The sequence below is a fragment of the Cervus canadensis genome, chromosome 16 (assembly GCF_019320065.1).
Source record: "Cervus canadensis isolate Bull #8, Minnesota chromosome 16, ASM1932006v1, whole genome shotgun sequence".
NCBI classification, from domain to species: domain Eukaryota; kingdom Metazoa; phylum Chordata; class Mammalia; order Artiodactyla; family Cervidae; genus Cervus; species Cervus canadensis.
Genome location: NC_057401.1, coordinates 6,335,802 through 6,352,778, shown reverse-complemented (window position 1 = coordinate 6,352,778; position 16,977 = coordinate 6,335,802). Strand labels below are relative to the sequence as shown.

At 38.9% G+C, this 16,977-nt stretch overlaps 2 protein-coding genes across 5 annotated transcripts in view; one reads left to right on the top strand and one right to left on the bottom strand.

Moving 5' to 3' along the window:
• GFM2 (GTP dependent ribosome recycling factor mitochondrial 2) overlaps positions 1–8,529 on the bottom strand; it is a 48,536-nt gene extending 40,007 nt beyond the window's left edge. For 2 of the 4 annotated variants that reach the window (XM_043489196.1, XM_043489197.1), the window contains exons 1-2: positions 8,392–8,529; positions 220–306 (exon numbers count right to left, since the gene is read on the bottom strand). In XM_043489196.1, the coding sequence (XP_043345131.1) occupies positions 220–282 (63 nt within the window). In that variant the 5' untranslated portion in view covers positions 283–306; positions 8,392–8,529. Of the gene's footprint in view, positions 1–219; positions 307–8,391 lie in introns of those variants that run through there. The other 2 variants (XM_043489198.1, XM_043489199.1) reach the window with 2 other exon arrangements.
• A 43-nt stretch (positions 8,530–8,572) lies between these two features.
• On the top strand, positions 8,573–16,619 carry LOC122454607 (ribosome biogenesis protein NSA2 homolog). Its single transcript, XM_043489214.1, has 6 exons — positions 8,573–8,808; positions 10,989–11,176; positions 11,268–11,418; positions 13,201–13,380; positions 14,814–15,006; positions 16,366–16,619. The coding sequence occupies exons 1-6, from the start codon at positions 8,806–8,808 to the stop codon at positions 16,431–16,433; spliced, it is 783 nt and encodes a 260-aa protein (XP_043345149.1). The 5' UTR covers positions 8,573–8,805; the 3' UTR covers positions 16,434–16,619.
• Positions 16,620–16,977: the final 358 nt, after the last annotated feature.

Genomic DNA, 16,977 nt, shown 5'->3' with positions numbered 1-16,977 from the left:
GCACAGGTAATTTTAAAGTAGCAAAGTGAATTTATAGACTAATGATAAGGCATGCTTCTTGTTGCCTACAGACTCTTCCATACTCCGTTAAGAAATTGCTGACATACTAGTATAAGAAATACACAATTCTTATACTAGTATAAGAAATACACTAGACCTTCGGGGAAGTCAAGTAACTGAAGTTGTCAAAGTACATTTAACTTTACAAGAAAAGCTTACATTAAAGTAGTGCAAGCTGGATATTTTCTTCCGATTCACTGCAAATATCCTTAGATTGGACATCTTGACCCTCTAAACTGTTATTCTCTGAAAAAGAAATAACAGAATTGCAAAACTAAGCTTATGTGTTACATGTAAGACATATGTAAGGTAAATGCAGTATATTAAGTAAAAATGTATTACTGTTAAAAAATACAAACAATACTTTTAGCTATCAAAAGTCAATGTATAATTCAGGAAATGAAAACTCAAACTAAACATGAGAAACACGGTTCTCAAGTCCCATATTTTTTTCAGCATCCTTTAACTCTTCAAGAAAGATGTGACGATACTGCAGAAAAAGATATATTGAAATTACAAAAATACACCAAGCAAAAAAGCATTTTTATGTTAAAAAAAAACCACAGAATTAAGTACAGAAAGGTAAGCATCTACATGTTAAGTTGGTAATTTCTCACTGACAGTATAACTTTTTGGTTTATCTGTATATTCTGATTTTGCAACCAGAAATATATAGAGACAAGTCCTCTTCTGTGATCATGGAAAGTTAGTATTTTTAGTTTTAAAAACATATACTAAATATTCACCATGCATCAGGTACACTCTCAAAGCAATGAGAAAAATGCCCAGAAGCAAATGAGATGAGGGGGTGGGCACCAAGTAAACAGATAAGGTTAAACTCCCTCGGAACCTGTTGCGGAAGAAGTCATGTCAGAACTCCGTATCATCCTTTCTAAATCTCCCGTTTCTTACGACAGAACCATTCACTACCCTTAGTTAGGAAGCCACCAGTCCTTCTGATTTTATTTCCCAAATATATCTTGAATCCATTCCCTCTTCATTTCCAATACCAAAGTTCAGAATATTTGCAAAATAACATATGTTAGATTTATTCTGAAATAGAACAATTTCAGAATTCTACCATAACAGAACACAAAAAGCTCACTAATTTGGCTGGTTCCCACACTGCAACCTTTAAGACACTATCACCTGTCAAAACCTGGTATATAAGTTGATACACAATTTTCTGAAAAGACTACTAAAAGACTCCTCCTGTGGGAGAGGGGATCGGGATGGGGAATACATGTAAATCCATGGCTGATTCATGTCAGTGTATGACAAAAACCACTACAATATTGTAAAGTAATTAGCCTCCAACTAATAAAAATAAATGAAAAAAAAATAGAGATCAAAAAGTTAAAAAAAAAAAAAAAGACTCCTCCTTTGCCCAACCACATGTATGTATTCTGCTAGATTTTCTTCAGACACTTCAACCAAAAAATTTTTTTAAATACATATGTGTATATATGTATGTATATATATATATATATATCAGGAAAATATGTATATATCTATCGGGAAACTAGATATATATATATCTACATATATGTATGTATCAGGAAGATCCCCTGGAGGAGGGTATGGCAACCCACTCAGTATTCTTGCCTGCATAATCTCATGGACAGAGGAGCCTGGCGGGCGACTGTCCATATGGTTGCAAAGAGTCAGCTTAGCATAGTCCATAGCAGTAGCAGCACAATGCATAATAACATAATAGAGAAGCAGATAGAAGCTGTTTTCTGTTAAGCCAGACATTTAAGACTTGCCAAATTATAAAACAATATAAAACACCCTTCAAACTAGATCATTTTTGTTTTTGAAAAATAGGTATTTTCATTATAGTATATTAATGACATTAATATCTAATGGATTTATTAGTTTAATGAATTATTAAAACATTTTAAAGTTTTGCTTTCATTTCTAATATCTGAGTTATCAATTATAACCCATATAAACAAAACTGTTCTGAGTTCTGACTCATTTTTAAGAGCAAAAGGTTCCTATAGACCAAAAGTTTTTACCTTATTCCACCACTGTGTTTCCCAAGGTAAATGCCCATGATTATTATTTTGGGTTACAGAGGGGAAAAAAATTTAATAAACAAATGTTAGAAACAATAGCCAACAAAATCTATGAGTTTGTGCGTGCATGTGTCCAACTCTTTGTTGCAACCTTATGAACTGCAGCCCGCCAGGCTCCTCTGTCCATGGGATGCTCCAGGCAATGGGTTGCCATGCCCTCCTCCAGGGGATCTTCCTGACCCAGGGATCGAAACTGAGTCTCCTGTGTTCTCCTCCAGTGCAGGTGGATTCTTTACCGCTGGGCCACCTGGGATTTTGCAGTATTGCTTTCATGAAATCATTTATGTAAAAATTTCAATTTAAGAAAAAATATTAAGTAATTAATAGCTCAGGTGACATTCAGTTGTCAGACTTAAAAAGGTAGTACTCAGATCGTTTAAGTAGAAAATACTGCTTGAAGCCATCATCTTGTCAATTTCTTACTTAAAAACCTGTAAAGTTTTTTAATATGACAAATTTGCCCTTAACTACCTTCACAGCCTTGTACTCTACTCAGTTCAGTTCAGTCGCTCAGTCATGTCTGACTCTTTGCAACCCCATGAATCACAGCAAGCCAGGCCTCCCTGGCCATCACCACCTCCTGGAGTTTACTCAAACCCATGTCCATCGAGTCAGTGATGCCATCCAGCCATCTCATCCTCTGTTGTCCCCTTCTCCTCCTGCCCCCAATCCCTCCCAGCATCAGGGTCTTTTCCAATGAGTCAACTCTTCACATCAGGTGGCCAAAGTACTGCAGTTTCAGCTTCAGCATCAGTCCTTCCAATGAACACCCAGGACTGATCTCCTTCAGGATGGACTGGTTGGATCTCCTTGCAGTCCAAGGGACTCTCAAGAGTCTTCTCCAACACCACAGTTCAAATGCATCAATTTTTTGGTGCTCAGCTTTCTTCACAGTCCAACTCTCACATCCAACATGACCACTGGAAAAACCACAGCCTTGACCAGACAGGACCTTTGTTGGCAAAGTAATGTCTCTGCTTTTTAATATGCTGTCTAGGTTGGTCATAACTTTCCTTCCAAGGAGTAAGCGTCTTTTAATTTCATGGCTGCAGTCACCATCTGCAGTGATTTTGGAGCCCAAAAAATAAAGTCTGACACTGTTTCCACTGTCTCCCCATCTATGAAGTGATGGGACCAGATGCCATGATCTTAGTTTTCTGAATGTTGAGCTTTAAGCCAACTTTTTCACTCTCCTCTTTCACTTTCATCAAGAGGCTCTTTAGTTCCTCTTCACTTTCTGCCATAAGGGTGGTGTCATCTGCATATCTGAGGTTACTGATATTTTTCCTGGCAATCTTGATTCCAGCTTGTGCTTCCTCCAGCCCAGCGTTTCTCATGATGTATTCTGCATATAAGTTAAATAAGCAGGGTGACAATATACAGCCTTGACATACTCTTTTCCTGTTGGGAACCAGTCTGTTGTTCCATGTCCAGTAGTAACTATTGCTTCCTGACCTGCATACAGGTTTCTCAAGAGGCAGGTCAGGTGGTCTGGTATTCCCATCTCCTTCAGAACTTTCCACAGTTTATTGTGATCCACACAGTCGAAGGCTTTGGCGTAGTCAATAAAGCAGAAATAGATGTTTTTCTGGAACTCTCTAGCTTTTTCGATAATCCAGTGGATGTTGGCAATTTGATCTCTGGTTCCTCTGCCTTTTCTAAAACCAGCTTGAATATCTGGAAGTTCCAGTTCACGTATTGCTGAAGCCTGGCCTGGAGAATTTTGAGCATTACTTTACTAGTGTGTGAGATGAGGGCAACTGTGCGGTAGTTTGAGCATTCTTTGTACTCTCCTACTCCTACTCTATTCCAGGAGCTCTAGCCAAGATTCCTCTGAAACACCAGCTCTGACATCTTCGCACCTTGGTGTGTAATGGAGCCACTGTCTGAAAGTAGTCCTCAAATCCCCAAAGCCACACACCTGGCAAATTTCTATTCAACCTTCAAGCCTCAGCTTGGAAGCCTTTCTGAATCTCCTGCAAAGTTTTCATACCGCCTTCTCTCTGTTTTCATAATACCTGGAACTTATATTTACTCATGACAAACATGATATTTCCACGTTATCTCCACTATCGACTCAAAAGGAGGGATCTTCTATCAGCAGCCTAGCACCATGCCTCAAACATTTTTTTGACCTACGAAGTCATTTAGGGCCTGCCACCGAAATTCTTCTTCCTCTTGGCTCAATGATTTTCAGTGAAAATGGTTTCCTACTGTACTATCAGATGATTCTTTATACAAGGTCCAGACCTCCTCAGGCTTAGACAACACATAAGTACAACTGAAGCACTTTCCTTGGTGATCCAGTGTTTTTTAAGACTCCGCACTTCCAATGCAGCGGATGCAGGTTCAATCCCTCACCAGAAACTAAGATCCCACAGGACAACGGGGAGCGGCCAAAAAGTAAAAACAAACAAAAACAAATGAGCAAAGCCCTACAGGGCCTTCCAGAACAGACCCCTCCCCTGTCCTCCACTTGCCTGTTGTCTGTAGAAAAACTTTATCCTCTAGGTCTTCCCCAAGTTCCAAACAACTGATTTAATTAGAGAAGTGAGAAAGTGCAGAAATAAAACTGCCAAACGATAAAATAATAACAGTCTACCCATTCTGAACTGTGTTCTTTGAGCTGTTTTGCAGGTACTGAAACCTCCACCAGGGGGAAGTTAACTACACGATGCCGACAAACAGGTAGACTCCAACTGATTGGAATGACTGTCCATGAGCAGATTACACACCCACAATCCCCCTCCCTCTCCCTTTCTTTAAAACCTTTCCTTGAAAGCCTCTGGAGAGCTGAGGCCTTTTAAGCACTAGCTACCTAGGCTCCTTGCTTGTGTGTGTTAGTCCTCAGTCCTGTCCGATGTTTTGGGACCCCATGGACTGTAGCATGCTAGGCACCTCTGTCCATGAAATTCTCCAGGCAAGAATACTGGAGTGGGTAGCCATTCCCTTCTCCAGGGGATCAAACCTGAGTCTCCTACATTGCAGGCAGATTCTTGACCATCTGAGCCACCAGGGAAGCTTTGCTTGGTTCCCTGCAGTAAACACTGCACTTTCCTTCACCACAACCTGTGTCAGGAGATGGACTTTATTGTGCTCATGCACGTAGACCCAAGCTTGTTTCGGTAACATAAGTACTCACTAAAAGGTGTGACACCTTATGTTATGAAAAGGGAAAGTAACGAGGGGAAAAAAGCTAAATATCCATTCTACATTATCAACAAGTTACACAATCTATAAACAAAAGACTATTTGGCAAATCCAAAGACTAATTAAAAAAAAAAATCAGTGGACTATCATGTCTGTAAGGTTTAATACACAAAAACAGGAATCATGGGACACTAAAATACAATCACAAAATACATTAGTATGCAAGCATAAATGAAGATGCTGTTCCTGAGGATCAAGTAATGTATTAATAGGAAAAGAGATTCTACAGCATCAAGTTAAAATAGTCTGTTTGCATATGGTATTTGTTACCATACTTAGTAATTTTTCCTGAATTAGAAACTTCAGATTTGTGTCATATTCAATATTCTCAGAAAAGTATCAAATATGAATCAGGTCAATATGTTCATCGTTGATTAATGTCAGTCCCTACTGTCATTTTTGCTTTTTTCTCTTTATATTGAACAGATCACCTCAGGCTATCTATCTAAACACTCATTTCTACCACAAGATTTACGTCACAAGCTCTATTTATGTAAGTTTTTAAAATTCGTCTAGCATTTAACTTCATTCAAGATAAAAGCTTGGCAAAAAAAAAAAAAAAAAAAAGCTTGCTAGAAAAAAATGCTCAGTAAATAAAGATACTCTTAAAGGTCAACTGGAAAAGTACCTTCCAATTCCTTGTTCTACTAACATTTAGTGAAGCAACACAAGGAACTGCTATTGGAAACATGACAATGGGTAACACAAGATCCCCAGCCTCAGGAAAATTGTGACCTTTAACAACCCTGCATATCAAAACAACAAACATTTCCTTCATAACACCTTCTGCAAGGCTTTTAGTACTGTACCTGTTCCTCCTCTTTAACAAATCAATTTACAAAGCAGCTCTCACTTCCTCCTGGCTTATTCTTCTAACCTTATCTATACCAATAAATACTATCACAGTATCATACAGATCAGAGGAATACATTGTCAAGCTTTTAACAGCCAAAATGTAAAGAGTGTGTATCTAGTATATCCTTTTGGGAGATGCACCAAAGTAGTAATGATACCCTTCTTGGCTACTGCCAGTTAGATAGGAAGAAATTTTTTTAAGAGAGCTTTTTGCTAACATGATTAGGCCATTTCTATCCCACAATCCCAGGTGAAAGTAAGAACACATGATAAACAACATAGCAACAACTTTGCCTCCTCTTCTTCACACAAATCAAGATGTGACTATTGCTTAATATCTAAAATATTTTCTATTTCCAATTCATAAGGGAAAAGGGCATATGGCTTTGAGAAATACAAATGAAAAAAAAATATATCAGGAGTTCACAATTTAAACAAACCTATTAAATACTTCCATGAATTGGCAGGAAGCAAAAGAAACCAACACATAAAAGTTTATACTGTATGATTCCAATCAGTCAATTTAAAAGACAAACTAATCCATTCTGTTCGAAGTCAGGATAGTAGGTACTCTTAGAAGTGAAAAAGGCATGAGGAGGGCTTCTCACATGCAGGTCATTTCTTGATTTGGGTGCTGCTTATATGTGTATATTCAGGTTTTGAAGAATTCACTAAGATCGTTCATCTACAGTACACATTTGTCTTCGTGCCACAATTATTACACATCAATAAAGCCTTTTAAAAACTCTCCATAGACTTTTAATTATACTAGAAATGTCAAGTGGGCTTTTCACTTGTGGGAAAAAACCAACCGGACTTTAGTCAGAGGACCTGCCTGAGTCCCAAGTCTTCTATGATCTTTAGTGACTAACTTCAAATCTCTGAGCCTGTCTTTTCATCTATCACATCACATGATCCACATGAGAATTCAATTCAATTAACAAGAATTTATTGTCTACGACTGTCTTCGAGATAATGGGGTTAAAAGTAGTGAGCAAAAAAACGACAATCCCTGCTTTATGCTGTCTCTATCCTTATCAGTGGACACAAACAAGAAACAAAAGGAATAAAACACAGCATCTCCTATGGTGACAGGTGCTACAGCAAAGAATTAAGCAGGAAAGGGGAACTGAGGCAGCAGTAACTGTAAATAAGGAGCTCATATGTTGTGCTGTGCTTAGTCGCTCAGTCGTGTCTGACTCTTTGCAACTCTATGGACTGTAGTCCGCCAGGCTCCTCTGTCCGTGGGGATTCTCCAGGCCAGAATACTGGAGTGGGTTGCCATGCCCTCCTCGAGGGGATCTTCCCAACCCAGGAATCGAACCCAGGTCTACCGCATTGCAGGCGGATTTTTTACGGACTGAGCCACCAGGAAAGCCCAAGAAAACGTAGTGTGTAGACTATTCTTTCTCCAGGGGATCTTCCCGACCCAGGAATACAACTGGGATCTCCTGCATTGCAGGCAGATTCTTTACCAGCTGAGCTACCAGGGAAGCCCAAGGAGCTCATGGAAGGCCTCAATATAACAGTGATCTGAATCGGGTGGGGAAGGCAATACCAGGGGTAAATGTATCCCACTTAAAGTCTACATAATTTACTGCACTTGGAAATATACAAATACTAATTAGAATGAGTTCAGGTTCTAAAGAAAATAAGTCACATTAGAAGATGAAGGCTTAAAAAGCTGCCTCAAATCCATGCTCTAAGACTTTGGGAGACGAATAACTGAATAACTTTCCAGACGTAATTAAAGAAATTTCAGCGACCGTGCTTTAAAGGGTAAAACAGACAGCTTTCTTCGGTACCACTAGAGAACGACGAAATGCAAATTCACACAGCCCTATGCACCAAAAGGCCTCAGGAATTTCAGAAATTAGTTCGAAAAAACAGGACGCTGTCTTTCTTTTCTGGCAGTCATTAAGGCCCAGTAATTTTACTTTCCTCTACAGTAAGTTCTCATGCCTCCGCATCCTTCTCAATCGTGCACACATTACACACGGTGACAGGAATAAAGACTAGTCGCTCTCGTCAGAGGGAAAGAAAGGCCTACACCTGGGCGAACACCGAGGTGAGGGGCGAGAGACTGAGGTTCTCGTGTCTGCCTGGCTGTAGCATCCTAGAAGGCCTCCAGTGAACTGCGTGGACCAAGGCACGCGGGAGCCGCACGGCGCGACCCGGTACCTACCCGGCACTCGGTCGCATTCGGAGGCCGTCTTTTTCCCACCCCGCTGGTGAGAGCCGAGGTGCCGGCTGCAACCAAGAGTGCAAAGGCTTTACGTCGCTACGCTCTGTCTCCGAGGACGCCCTACTGGTGAGCTGAACCTAAATCTGTTTCGCTTTGCCTCCGTCGGCGCCGCACTTCACCACTTCCGGCAGCGCACCACTCAAAGGCTGCCGGCTAGCAACTTCCGCCCTCTTAGCTGAAAGTGGAGAAAGGAAGCTCGGAACGGTTGCGTCGCGGTTTTTCTGGAGTCCGTCGAGTTAGAAGAGACCCTTTCCTGTCGCGGGTGGTGAGGAGTCGGCTCGTGGGTCTTTGAGAGCCGAAAATTGAGACCTTCGCGCCGCGGAGACTGCACCCGGCGGCTCGGCAGCCGTCACCATGGTGAGGAGGTCGCCTCGGGCGCTGGGGACCTAGGGCGTCGGAGGTGGCGGGGCCTGAGGTCCCATAGGCGCTGGGCCTGGCGGTGAGGGGTGATAGGCGGAAGTAAGGTGCTGCTGAGGGAATGAGGGTGGACTCTGTGGGGTGCGCTCTTGCTCAGTCGTGTCCGACCCTTTGCGACCCCGTGGACTGCAGCTCGCCAGGCTTCCCTGTCCTTCACCAACTCCTGAAGCTTGGTCAAATTCCTTCCCCTTGAGTCGGCGATCCCATCCAACCGTCTCGTACTCTGTCGCCCTCTTCTCCTGCCTTCAGTCTTTCCCAGCATCAGGATCTTTTCCAATGAGTCCGTTCTTCGCATCAGGTGGCCAAAGTATTGGATTTCAGCTTCAGCATCAGTCTTTCCAGTGAATATTCAGGACTGATTTCCTTTAGGATGGACTGGTTGGGTCCCCTTGCTATCCAAGAGACTCTCCAACACCACAGTTGAAAATCATTAATTCTTCGGCGCTTAGCCTTCTTTATGGTCCAGCTCTCACATTTATACCCTGGAGTCAAAATAACCTCTTTTGGTCGGTGGAGTGGAGTATTTGCCTGAGTACAGGCTTTTGGAGTCAGACAGGTTTCACTCTGCTGAATTCCTGACTTCACCTAAAGTTGTGTGGCCATCAGTTCCAGATCCTAGTGATAACTCTGTACACTAATCTTTAATCCCGCATCAGTCCTCATCTCGGCCGAGGAAACTGAAGGTATGCCCTGCCCACGGCCAAGCAGCTGGATTTATAACCCAGATCTGACTGCCAGATCTTTTGTCTTTCTACTAAGTACCTAATCTGTGTTTCTCTGCAAAGTGTCAAATCCACATACCCTTTTCACGGTTGATGCCAAATTTATGTGATAGCAGTTGAAAACACCACACAATACAAAGTATCTTGTTGATTGTTACACTTAGAATTATTTTCCGTGTTGTTGGAGTTGGCCTCACACCATTGTTTTATTACGGGCTTCCCTGGTGGCTCAGAGGTTAAAGCGTCTGCCTGCAAATGGTGAGACCTGGGTTCGATCCCTGAGTCGGAAGATCGCCTGGGGAAGGAAATGGCAACCCACACCAGTATTCTTGCCTGGAGAATCCCATGGATGGAGGAGCCTGGTGGGCTACAGTGCACAGGATCGCAAAGAGTTGGACACGACTGAGCGACTTCACTAGACTGGGGCCACACGTTTATAAATAAAACTGGCATATGGAAAGCAAACAGGCGCTTAAGAAGCAAAAGAGGATCCCATACATTACCAATGAAACGAAAAATAGTACAGCCGCCTTGAAACAGTTTGGCATATGTCGAACAAAGACTGGGTACACGTTTATTCACCGAAAACTGGAAACAAGCTAAATATTCGTCAACTGGTAAATGAGTAAACAAACGGTGGTAAAAATAAAATGACTACTTATCAAAAGAATTGAAGTAGGATTCATACAGCAATGTAGGGGAATCTCAAAAGCCTTATGCTAAGTGAAAGTTAGATGCAAAGGGCTGTATACTGCAGATTCCATTTACTTTTCATTCTGGGAAAGGCAAAACTAGAACAACAGATGCCAGGTTGGAGGTGGGAAAAGATGATTTACTTCAAAGTGACACAGAACATTCTGGGGTGTTGGAAATATTCTTAATTTTGACTGTGGTTACAGAGCTGTGTGACAGCTCTGTAGTATAGCTTGTGAAAACTTAAGAACTCTTTACCTACATGCACATATCTTTGTATGTATGTAAATTATACTTTAATAAAATTGGATAAATTTAAAAATTTTTAAGTATGAATGATGATTATATTGAAAAACCAGATATTGATGTTCAGAAAAGAGCAATTCTAGAATCAGATCGTCTCCTTTGTGGTCTAGTGGATTTTGGACAGTTCTATTCAATGAACAGTAACTTTCACTGAGTTTATTACCGAAGTAAATCCTGACACCTTATGTCCTACAGGATTAAAATTTATTTAACTTACATTACATGATTAGACTTAACGGGGCAAGAGTTATTTAATCAAGTGAGCAGTGGATGATATACGACAATCTATACTTCACATGCTGCTCACAAGAAAGTATTTTTTTTTTTTTTAAGAAAGTATTTTAAAATAGTTGTCAGTTTTTTTTTAAATTAAAGTTAACACTTCTTGCATCGTTATAGCCACAAAATGAATATATCGAGTTACACCGTAAGCGCTACGGATATCGTTTGGATTACCATGAGAAAAAGAGAAAGAAGGAAGGTCGAGAGGCTCATGAACGTTCAAAGAAGGCAAAAAAGATGATTGGTCTGAAAGCTAAGCTCTACCATAAACAGCGCCATGCTGAGAAAATACAAATGAAAAAGACGTAAGTACCGTTTATTTGTTGTACCAAGTTAATGTCTTTTGAGTATTAGTTGTTAAAACTGATAATCTTGAGTCTTCCTCATTCTTGGTAGTATTAAGATGCATGAAAAGAGAAACACCAAACAGAAGAATGATGAAAAGACTCCACAAGGAGCAGTACCTGCATATCTACTGGACCGAGAAGGACAGTCTCGAGCTAAAGTACTTTCCAATATGATTAAACAGAAACGAAAAGAGAAAGCGGTAAGCAGTAAAAAACTGGTCTTTATTTTGTTGTTGTTGTTCAGGAGAATTACTTAAATTCATATTTGAGTTTCTTAGTTTCTTCAGTTAAATGGAAAAATAAAATCCAACTGTTACCATTATTCAGATGTTAGAGTCTTTCATATAAAATGTTTTAGTAATAAAAAAAGGTTTGCTTTCTTACCATGAGAACATTCAGCAGGATTTAAATTTTTTTTTTTAAGAATGTCATGCATCTTTAGTTTTCAAAAATTACTTAAGGTAATTTCCTGCCGATCCAGTGGTTAGGACTCTGAACTTCCACTGCAAGGGGCACAAGTTCAGTCCCTGGTCAGGGAACTAAGATCCCGCACATCATGGGCAGAAAAAAGAAATTATTTAAAACAGCTGCTTATACTTGACAACTCCTAATGTTGTGGTGTTGTAGAGAGGGATACAACTGCTTGTTTTTGTTGCTTTGCAATGCCAAAACTGGTTAAAAAGTAGCATAGTGGAAAGCATCCTAAGTGATTTGACTCAGATAAAAATTCAGAAATTAAAAAGAAAAAAAAAAAGTTTTTGGCTTGCCCTTAGTGTCAAATTCGGTTACCTTTTGCTAGAAGCTGAGGGAAAGACAGATACTATTTTTAAACACCTGTGGATAGAGGGACAAATCTAGGTAGCCGCAGAATATGCACTATCTGTATTTAAAGAACTGACAGACTCCAGATTTGATCTGTAAAATCTTACTGCTTTTTTTGGTATGTATCAAAATTGGAAAGGTAGAACTTCACCAAATTTTAGAGATTATCTACTTTTACACTATGAACTATTTAGCAGTAAACTTAACTAGTTCCAATTCATTTCAGGCTTGTTTGAGGACACAATGTAGATCTCTAGAAAATAGTTGAGCCAAAATATTGTTGCTTAAGCCAAAATACTGTTGCTAAAGCAAAAAAAGTGAGTCTACAACTTTGTACAACTAAAAATACTAGACTTTTTATTCTCATTCTCTTTCACTAACAATTTTTTTTTTTTTTTTTCTGTTTCAAATTCTTTATTATACATCATGGTTGCACAATTTGAGGCTGGTTAAATACAATTGGTTTTCAATTTTCCTTTGAATATTTTCCAGATTACTACATGCAAGTGACCATGAAAATATTTGGCATTTTAAAATTTTGAAACTCTGAACAGGCACTTACATGAAGGAAAACATTATCATTCACAGATATCCACATTTATAACCGGGGCTCCAGCACATGGAACTTTTTGCCAGTTAAGCTGGTTACTGACCATTCTTCAAAGAGCCACAGTAGTAAAACAGGCTTAAAGAAACGTAATTTGGGTTACTTAGTTTACTCATAAAGTAAGGTTAACTAACAAGACTTGCACTGAAGTGTATAAAAAAATATTGGTACAAAAACCAATGAACCATAAGTGAAAGTAGTTTCATACATCAGGTTTTAGTTTCTACGCCCCATATTTAGTGTATCTGAGATCAGACCCCATGCATAGCATAAAAACAGATGACTGTAACCTTCTTTTTTAGAGGCTTTGAACAATGCTTGAATTTAATGTTAAAAAAATTTAAACATAGTGGACAAAGAAGTTTAAATTTGAGTTTGAACTAGTCAAGGTTCTGATTTAACAAATGTGAAATTGTCCAGATCTGGATAACTACATGCTTTACCAGTTCTCCTGAGTGCCCTCATCCTCAATTTTCTCCTGAAAAGAGAATATTTGCAAGAAAGTTTATATTTGTGTACATGTGCTAAAAAGATTAATTGTGATCTGTTTTAGGGAAAATGGGAGGTCCCTCTGCCCAAAGTTCGTGCCCAGGGAGAAACAGAAGTATTAAAAGTTATTCGAACAGGAAAGAGAAAGAAGAAAGCCTGGAAGAGGATGGTTACCAAAGTCTGCTTTGTTGGAGATGGCTTTACTCGAAAACCACCTAAGTATGAAAGATTCATTAGGCCAATGGTAAGACCCTGTTAGAGTGCAATGGCTTAAAGATCAGTTCCTGTGGTAAACCAGATAAAGTACTTGACAATTTCCTAAAATTCCTAATACTGGTATTAAAAAAAACAGGTTGAAAGATGTTTTTAGGCTGTTTTTAAGCTGATGATAGGTATTGTTTAGCACTTTTTCACTACTGTCAAGAATCTTTGGCTTCGTAGGAGATTTGAAATGAAAAAGAATTCTCATTACAGAGATTGTCAGTGAATCTGGACTTGTAAACATGACAGAGACTTCCCTGGACGTCCAGTGGTTAAGACTTGGTGCTTGCAATGCAGGGGACACAGGTTTGATCCCTGGTTGGGGAACTGAAATCCCACAAGCTACATGGTGTGGCAAAAAAAAAAAAAATTAGAATCTTCATTTCCACACAGTCATTTTACTCACTCATCAAGTGCCTGACACTTGTCTTTGAGAACAGTTAGAAAATTGGAGAATTGTTTTTTCAAGAGTCAATTCCAGTTTAGTAAGAGAAGTATCAGTGCCTTTGAAAATATTTACTTAATATGTAGTCATTGACAAGAGAGTATTAAAATGGGCTTTCAATTTCTGTTGACAGCGGTAACGGCCAAACCCAATCTCCTTCTCTCCTCCCCTAATATATTTTTGCAGAATGCCTTTAAACAGAATGAATTCATCTCCCAGCTAGACACCAGCCTGCTTAGAAAAACAAAGAATCAGAGGGGAAAGTCGGCAGTATTACTCTCTCAACCTGAATCATTTTCAATGAATTAAAATGTTGCCCAACAGCCTGCTTCTATAAAGTTCTATTGGAATATAGCCATGCCCATTTATTTACATGTTGTCTACGGTTCTAGGTGACTAGGGGAATCTGGTCTCTGTAACAGAAACTTCTCTGGGCTCTCTGCAGTTTTTGACCAGTATTAACCATCAATGCAGAGAGCTGACAGTCTTTTTCACCAAGGAAGGTGGCTGAGGTATATAAAGACTTGGAATCGAGATACTTAAGTTTGATTCCATCCTCACACTATTTAGCCTGGGAACAAGTTATTTAACCTGCTGGTCCTTGTTTTATCCTTTTTTTAAAAAAAGTAGCGGGAGTTGTTAAGGCTGTCATGCTGAAATGCACTGCCTGTGAGCTCTGGCACAGTGCCTGGCATGTCGCGAGCCCTCGGGAAGTACAGACAACTGGACCGCTGTTCCATGGTGAAAACTTTTTAGGAGTATGTGTTTGAGTTTTTCCTCACATATTTTTCTGTAACTGTCAGATACATTGTCTGTAGAATTAATTGTATTTTCTCCAGTGCCTTAAGATGAGATAATATTCAATCCTTTTTGAAGCAGGGTGGGGAGATGATTGGAAAAGATAAGCAAAAAGAATCAATATTCTTCATTAACATCTTTAACTCAGAACATTCTTGTGTTTGGCTTACTAGGGATTACGTTTCAAGAAGGCTCATGTAACACATCCTGAACTGAAAGCCACCTTTTGCTTGCCAATACTTGGTGTAAAGAAGAATCCCTCATCCCCACTGTATACAACTTTGGGTGTTATTACCAAAGGAACCGTCATTGAGGTGAACGTGAGCGAGTTGGGCCTTGTAACACAAGGAGGCAAAGTCATCTGGGGTAAGTCCCATCTGAATATGGGATTCTTGGTGTTAGAATCCTAAAATAGACGCTTTTTAGTTGACGTGAAGTATGCAGCAAGATTTTAATGTAGTTAAACTTGATGTGAATAAGACTTAGAAAACAAATGTTCTCAATTTAGTTTACTGATTTCAGTTATATAAACTACATTGCTAGATATTTTTGGTTGCTTTTTATTTTAAGAGGTATTATTAGAAAAGATGGGAAGTTACAATTGAAAATACTGGAAGAAATTAACTACAAACGGGGGAAGGGAGGCATACAGCAAACATGTAGCTATACTACTTAAGTGACAATTACAAACTAAAATATATATAACAATTTTAAATTCTTTTTTCCTCATTTTCTTAGTTTTCTGCTTTCAGTACCCAGGTATTTCTAAACTTTAATGTTCTTTGAAAGGGAAGAATACAGTGTATAGCTTATTGATTGAATCTTCATATGAGTCATTGACACGTACTTCACATTGACCTAGATTTTAAAACAGGTTAATAAAACTAAGCCTTTTTTTTTGGCTAGTGATTGGCCATAGTATTATGCTGAGAAAGGATGTTTTTATTTCGTTCTTTTTCAATAGTTTTTACCCAAAATTAATATTGAAGTTTTAACAAATGCTTTTTTGGGCATCTGTGAAGGTGATCATACTTTTTCCTCTGAAATATTTATGGAATTAATTGATCTATTAATAGTCTTCCTAGTAATAAACCATAATGTATTTCTAGAATGTACCTTCCTTGATCATGATGCATTATTCTTTTAATATTCAAATGATTCAACTTGTCCAAGTTTAATTTAGGATTATCTTTTCTGTGTTTTTAAGTAAGATATTTTGCTTTATTTTCTGTTATCTTAGTCGGGTTTTTGTGTCTGTATAATGCTAGGTCAGAGGAAAGAACCAAGATAGTTTTCTCTTTCTGTGGTTGAGGGAAAATTTTTTGAAAACTTAGAAGTATCACTTCTGGAGGTTTTACTAATGGATTTGAAAACTTGGATGATTTCCTGCCTTGTTTGTGGTATAGACTGGATGCCAGTAAACTGCAGCCTGTAGGCTGCCACTTGTATTGGAATACAAAAACAAAATAGGTTGTTAAGTTGATTTGAAACCTAGTTAATAATACTTGATACTTTTTCCAGTAAGAATTGTGTGGAAAAGGAGCGGTGCTAGGGTCAACCCACAAAGGCATGTTAAGTGATTTCGTTTTATAAAGTCACATGTAATACTACTGTTGCTCACTTTTTTCTTTCTTAAAGTGGTGATTGTAAATATCTTAAGCAAAGGTCATATGCATTCTTTTTTATTAGCTAACATCTCTAATTGTTCTGTTTTGTTTCCCTTAGGAAAATATGCCCAGGTTACCAATAATCCTGAAAATGACGGATGCATAAATGCAGTCTTACTGGTTTGACAGCAGTTACCTACAAGTAACTCCTTGTAATCACGGAAGGCCACACGCCAATCGGGAAACCATCACCCTGGTATTTCTGAATACTACCAGTCAACCTTACATGTTGTCTTCAGTCAAAGAAAACTATTTATTCTGTTTTAAAAAAGAAAAAAGCCAACATTAAAATGATCTCATTTTACAAATTGGTCTTTTGCATCTGTGTAGCGTTTAAATGTTCATAAAAATCAAATGATTAAAAAATCAATTATAGAATATCTTACTTCAATAGTATTTGCGTTAATGAATGGTACTACGCGGTGCAGACCTGTCATTTAAAAAAAGGAAAAGCCAGTGTAGTTGAAAATACCTTTTATCATAAAGGTTAGTGCACACTTAAATGTGAAGAATAGGCCAAGGAACTGTCACGTCTAAGACCTTACCTTAGGTCTCCTCCTCCTCACTGTAGATAGTACTCCAAAGAAATGTAGCATTAACACATTTTAATTCAAATACTTTAAAAGTGTACAAGAGATGGCACATTTACACTATAAAGCTCAAAAGAACA

Bases quoted from the DNA above. Each gene is read 5' to 3' on its own strand.
- LOC122454607 (XM_043489214.1), top strand. The intron at 13,381-14,813 runs GTAAGACCCTGT...TTGGCTTACTAG, and splicing joins AAAGATTCATTAGGCCAATG to GGATTACGTTTCAAGAAGGC. The intron at 15,007-16,365 runs GTAAGTCCCATC...TGTTTCCCTTAG, and splicing joins AGGAGGCAAAGTCATCTGGG to GAAAATATGCCCAGGTTACC.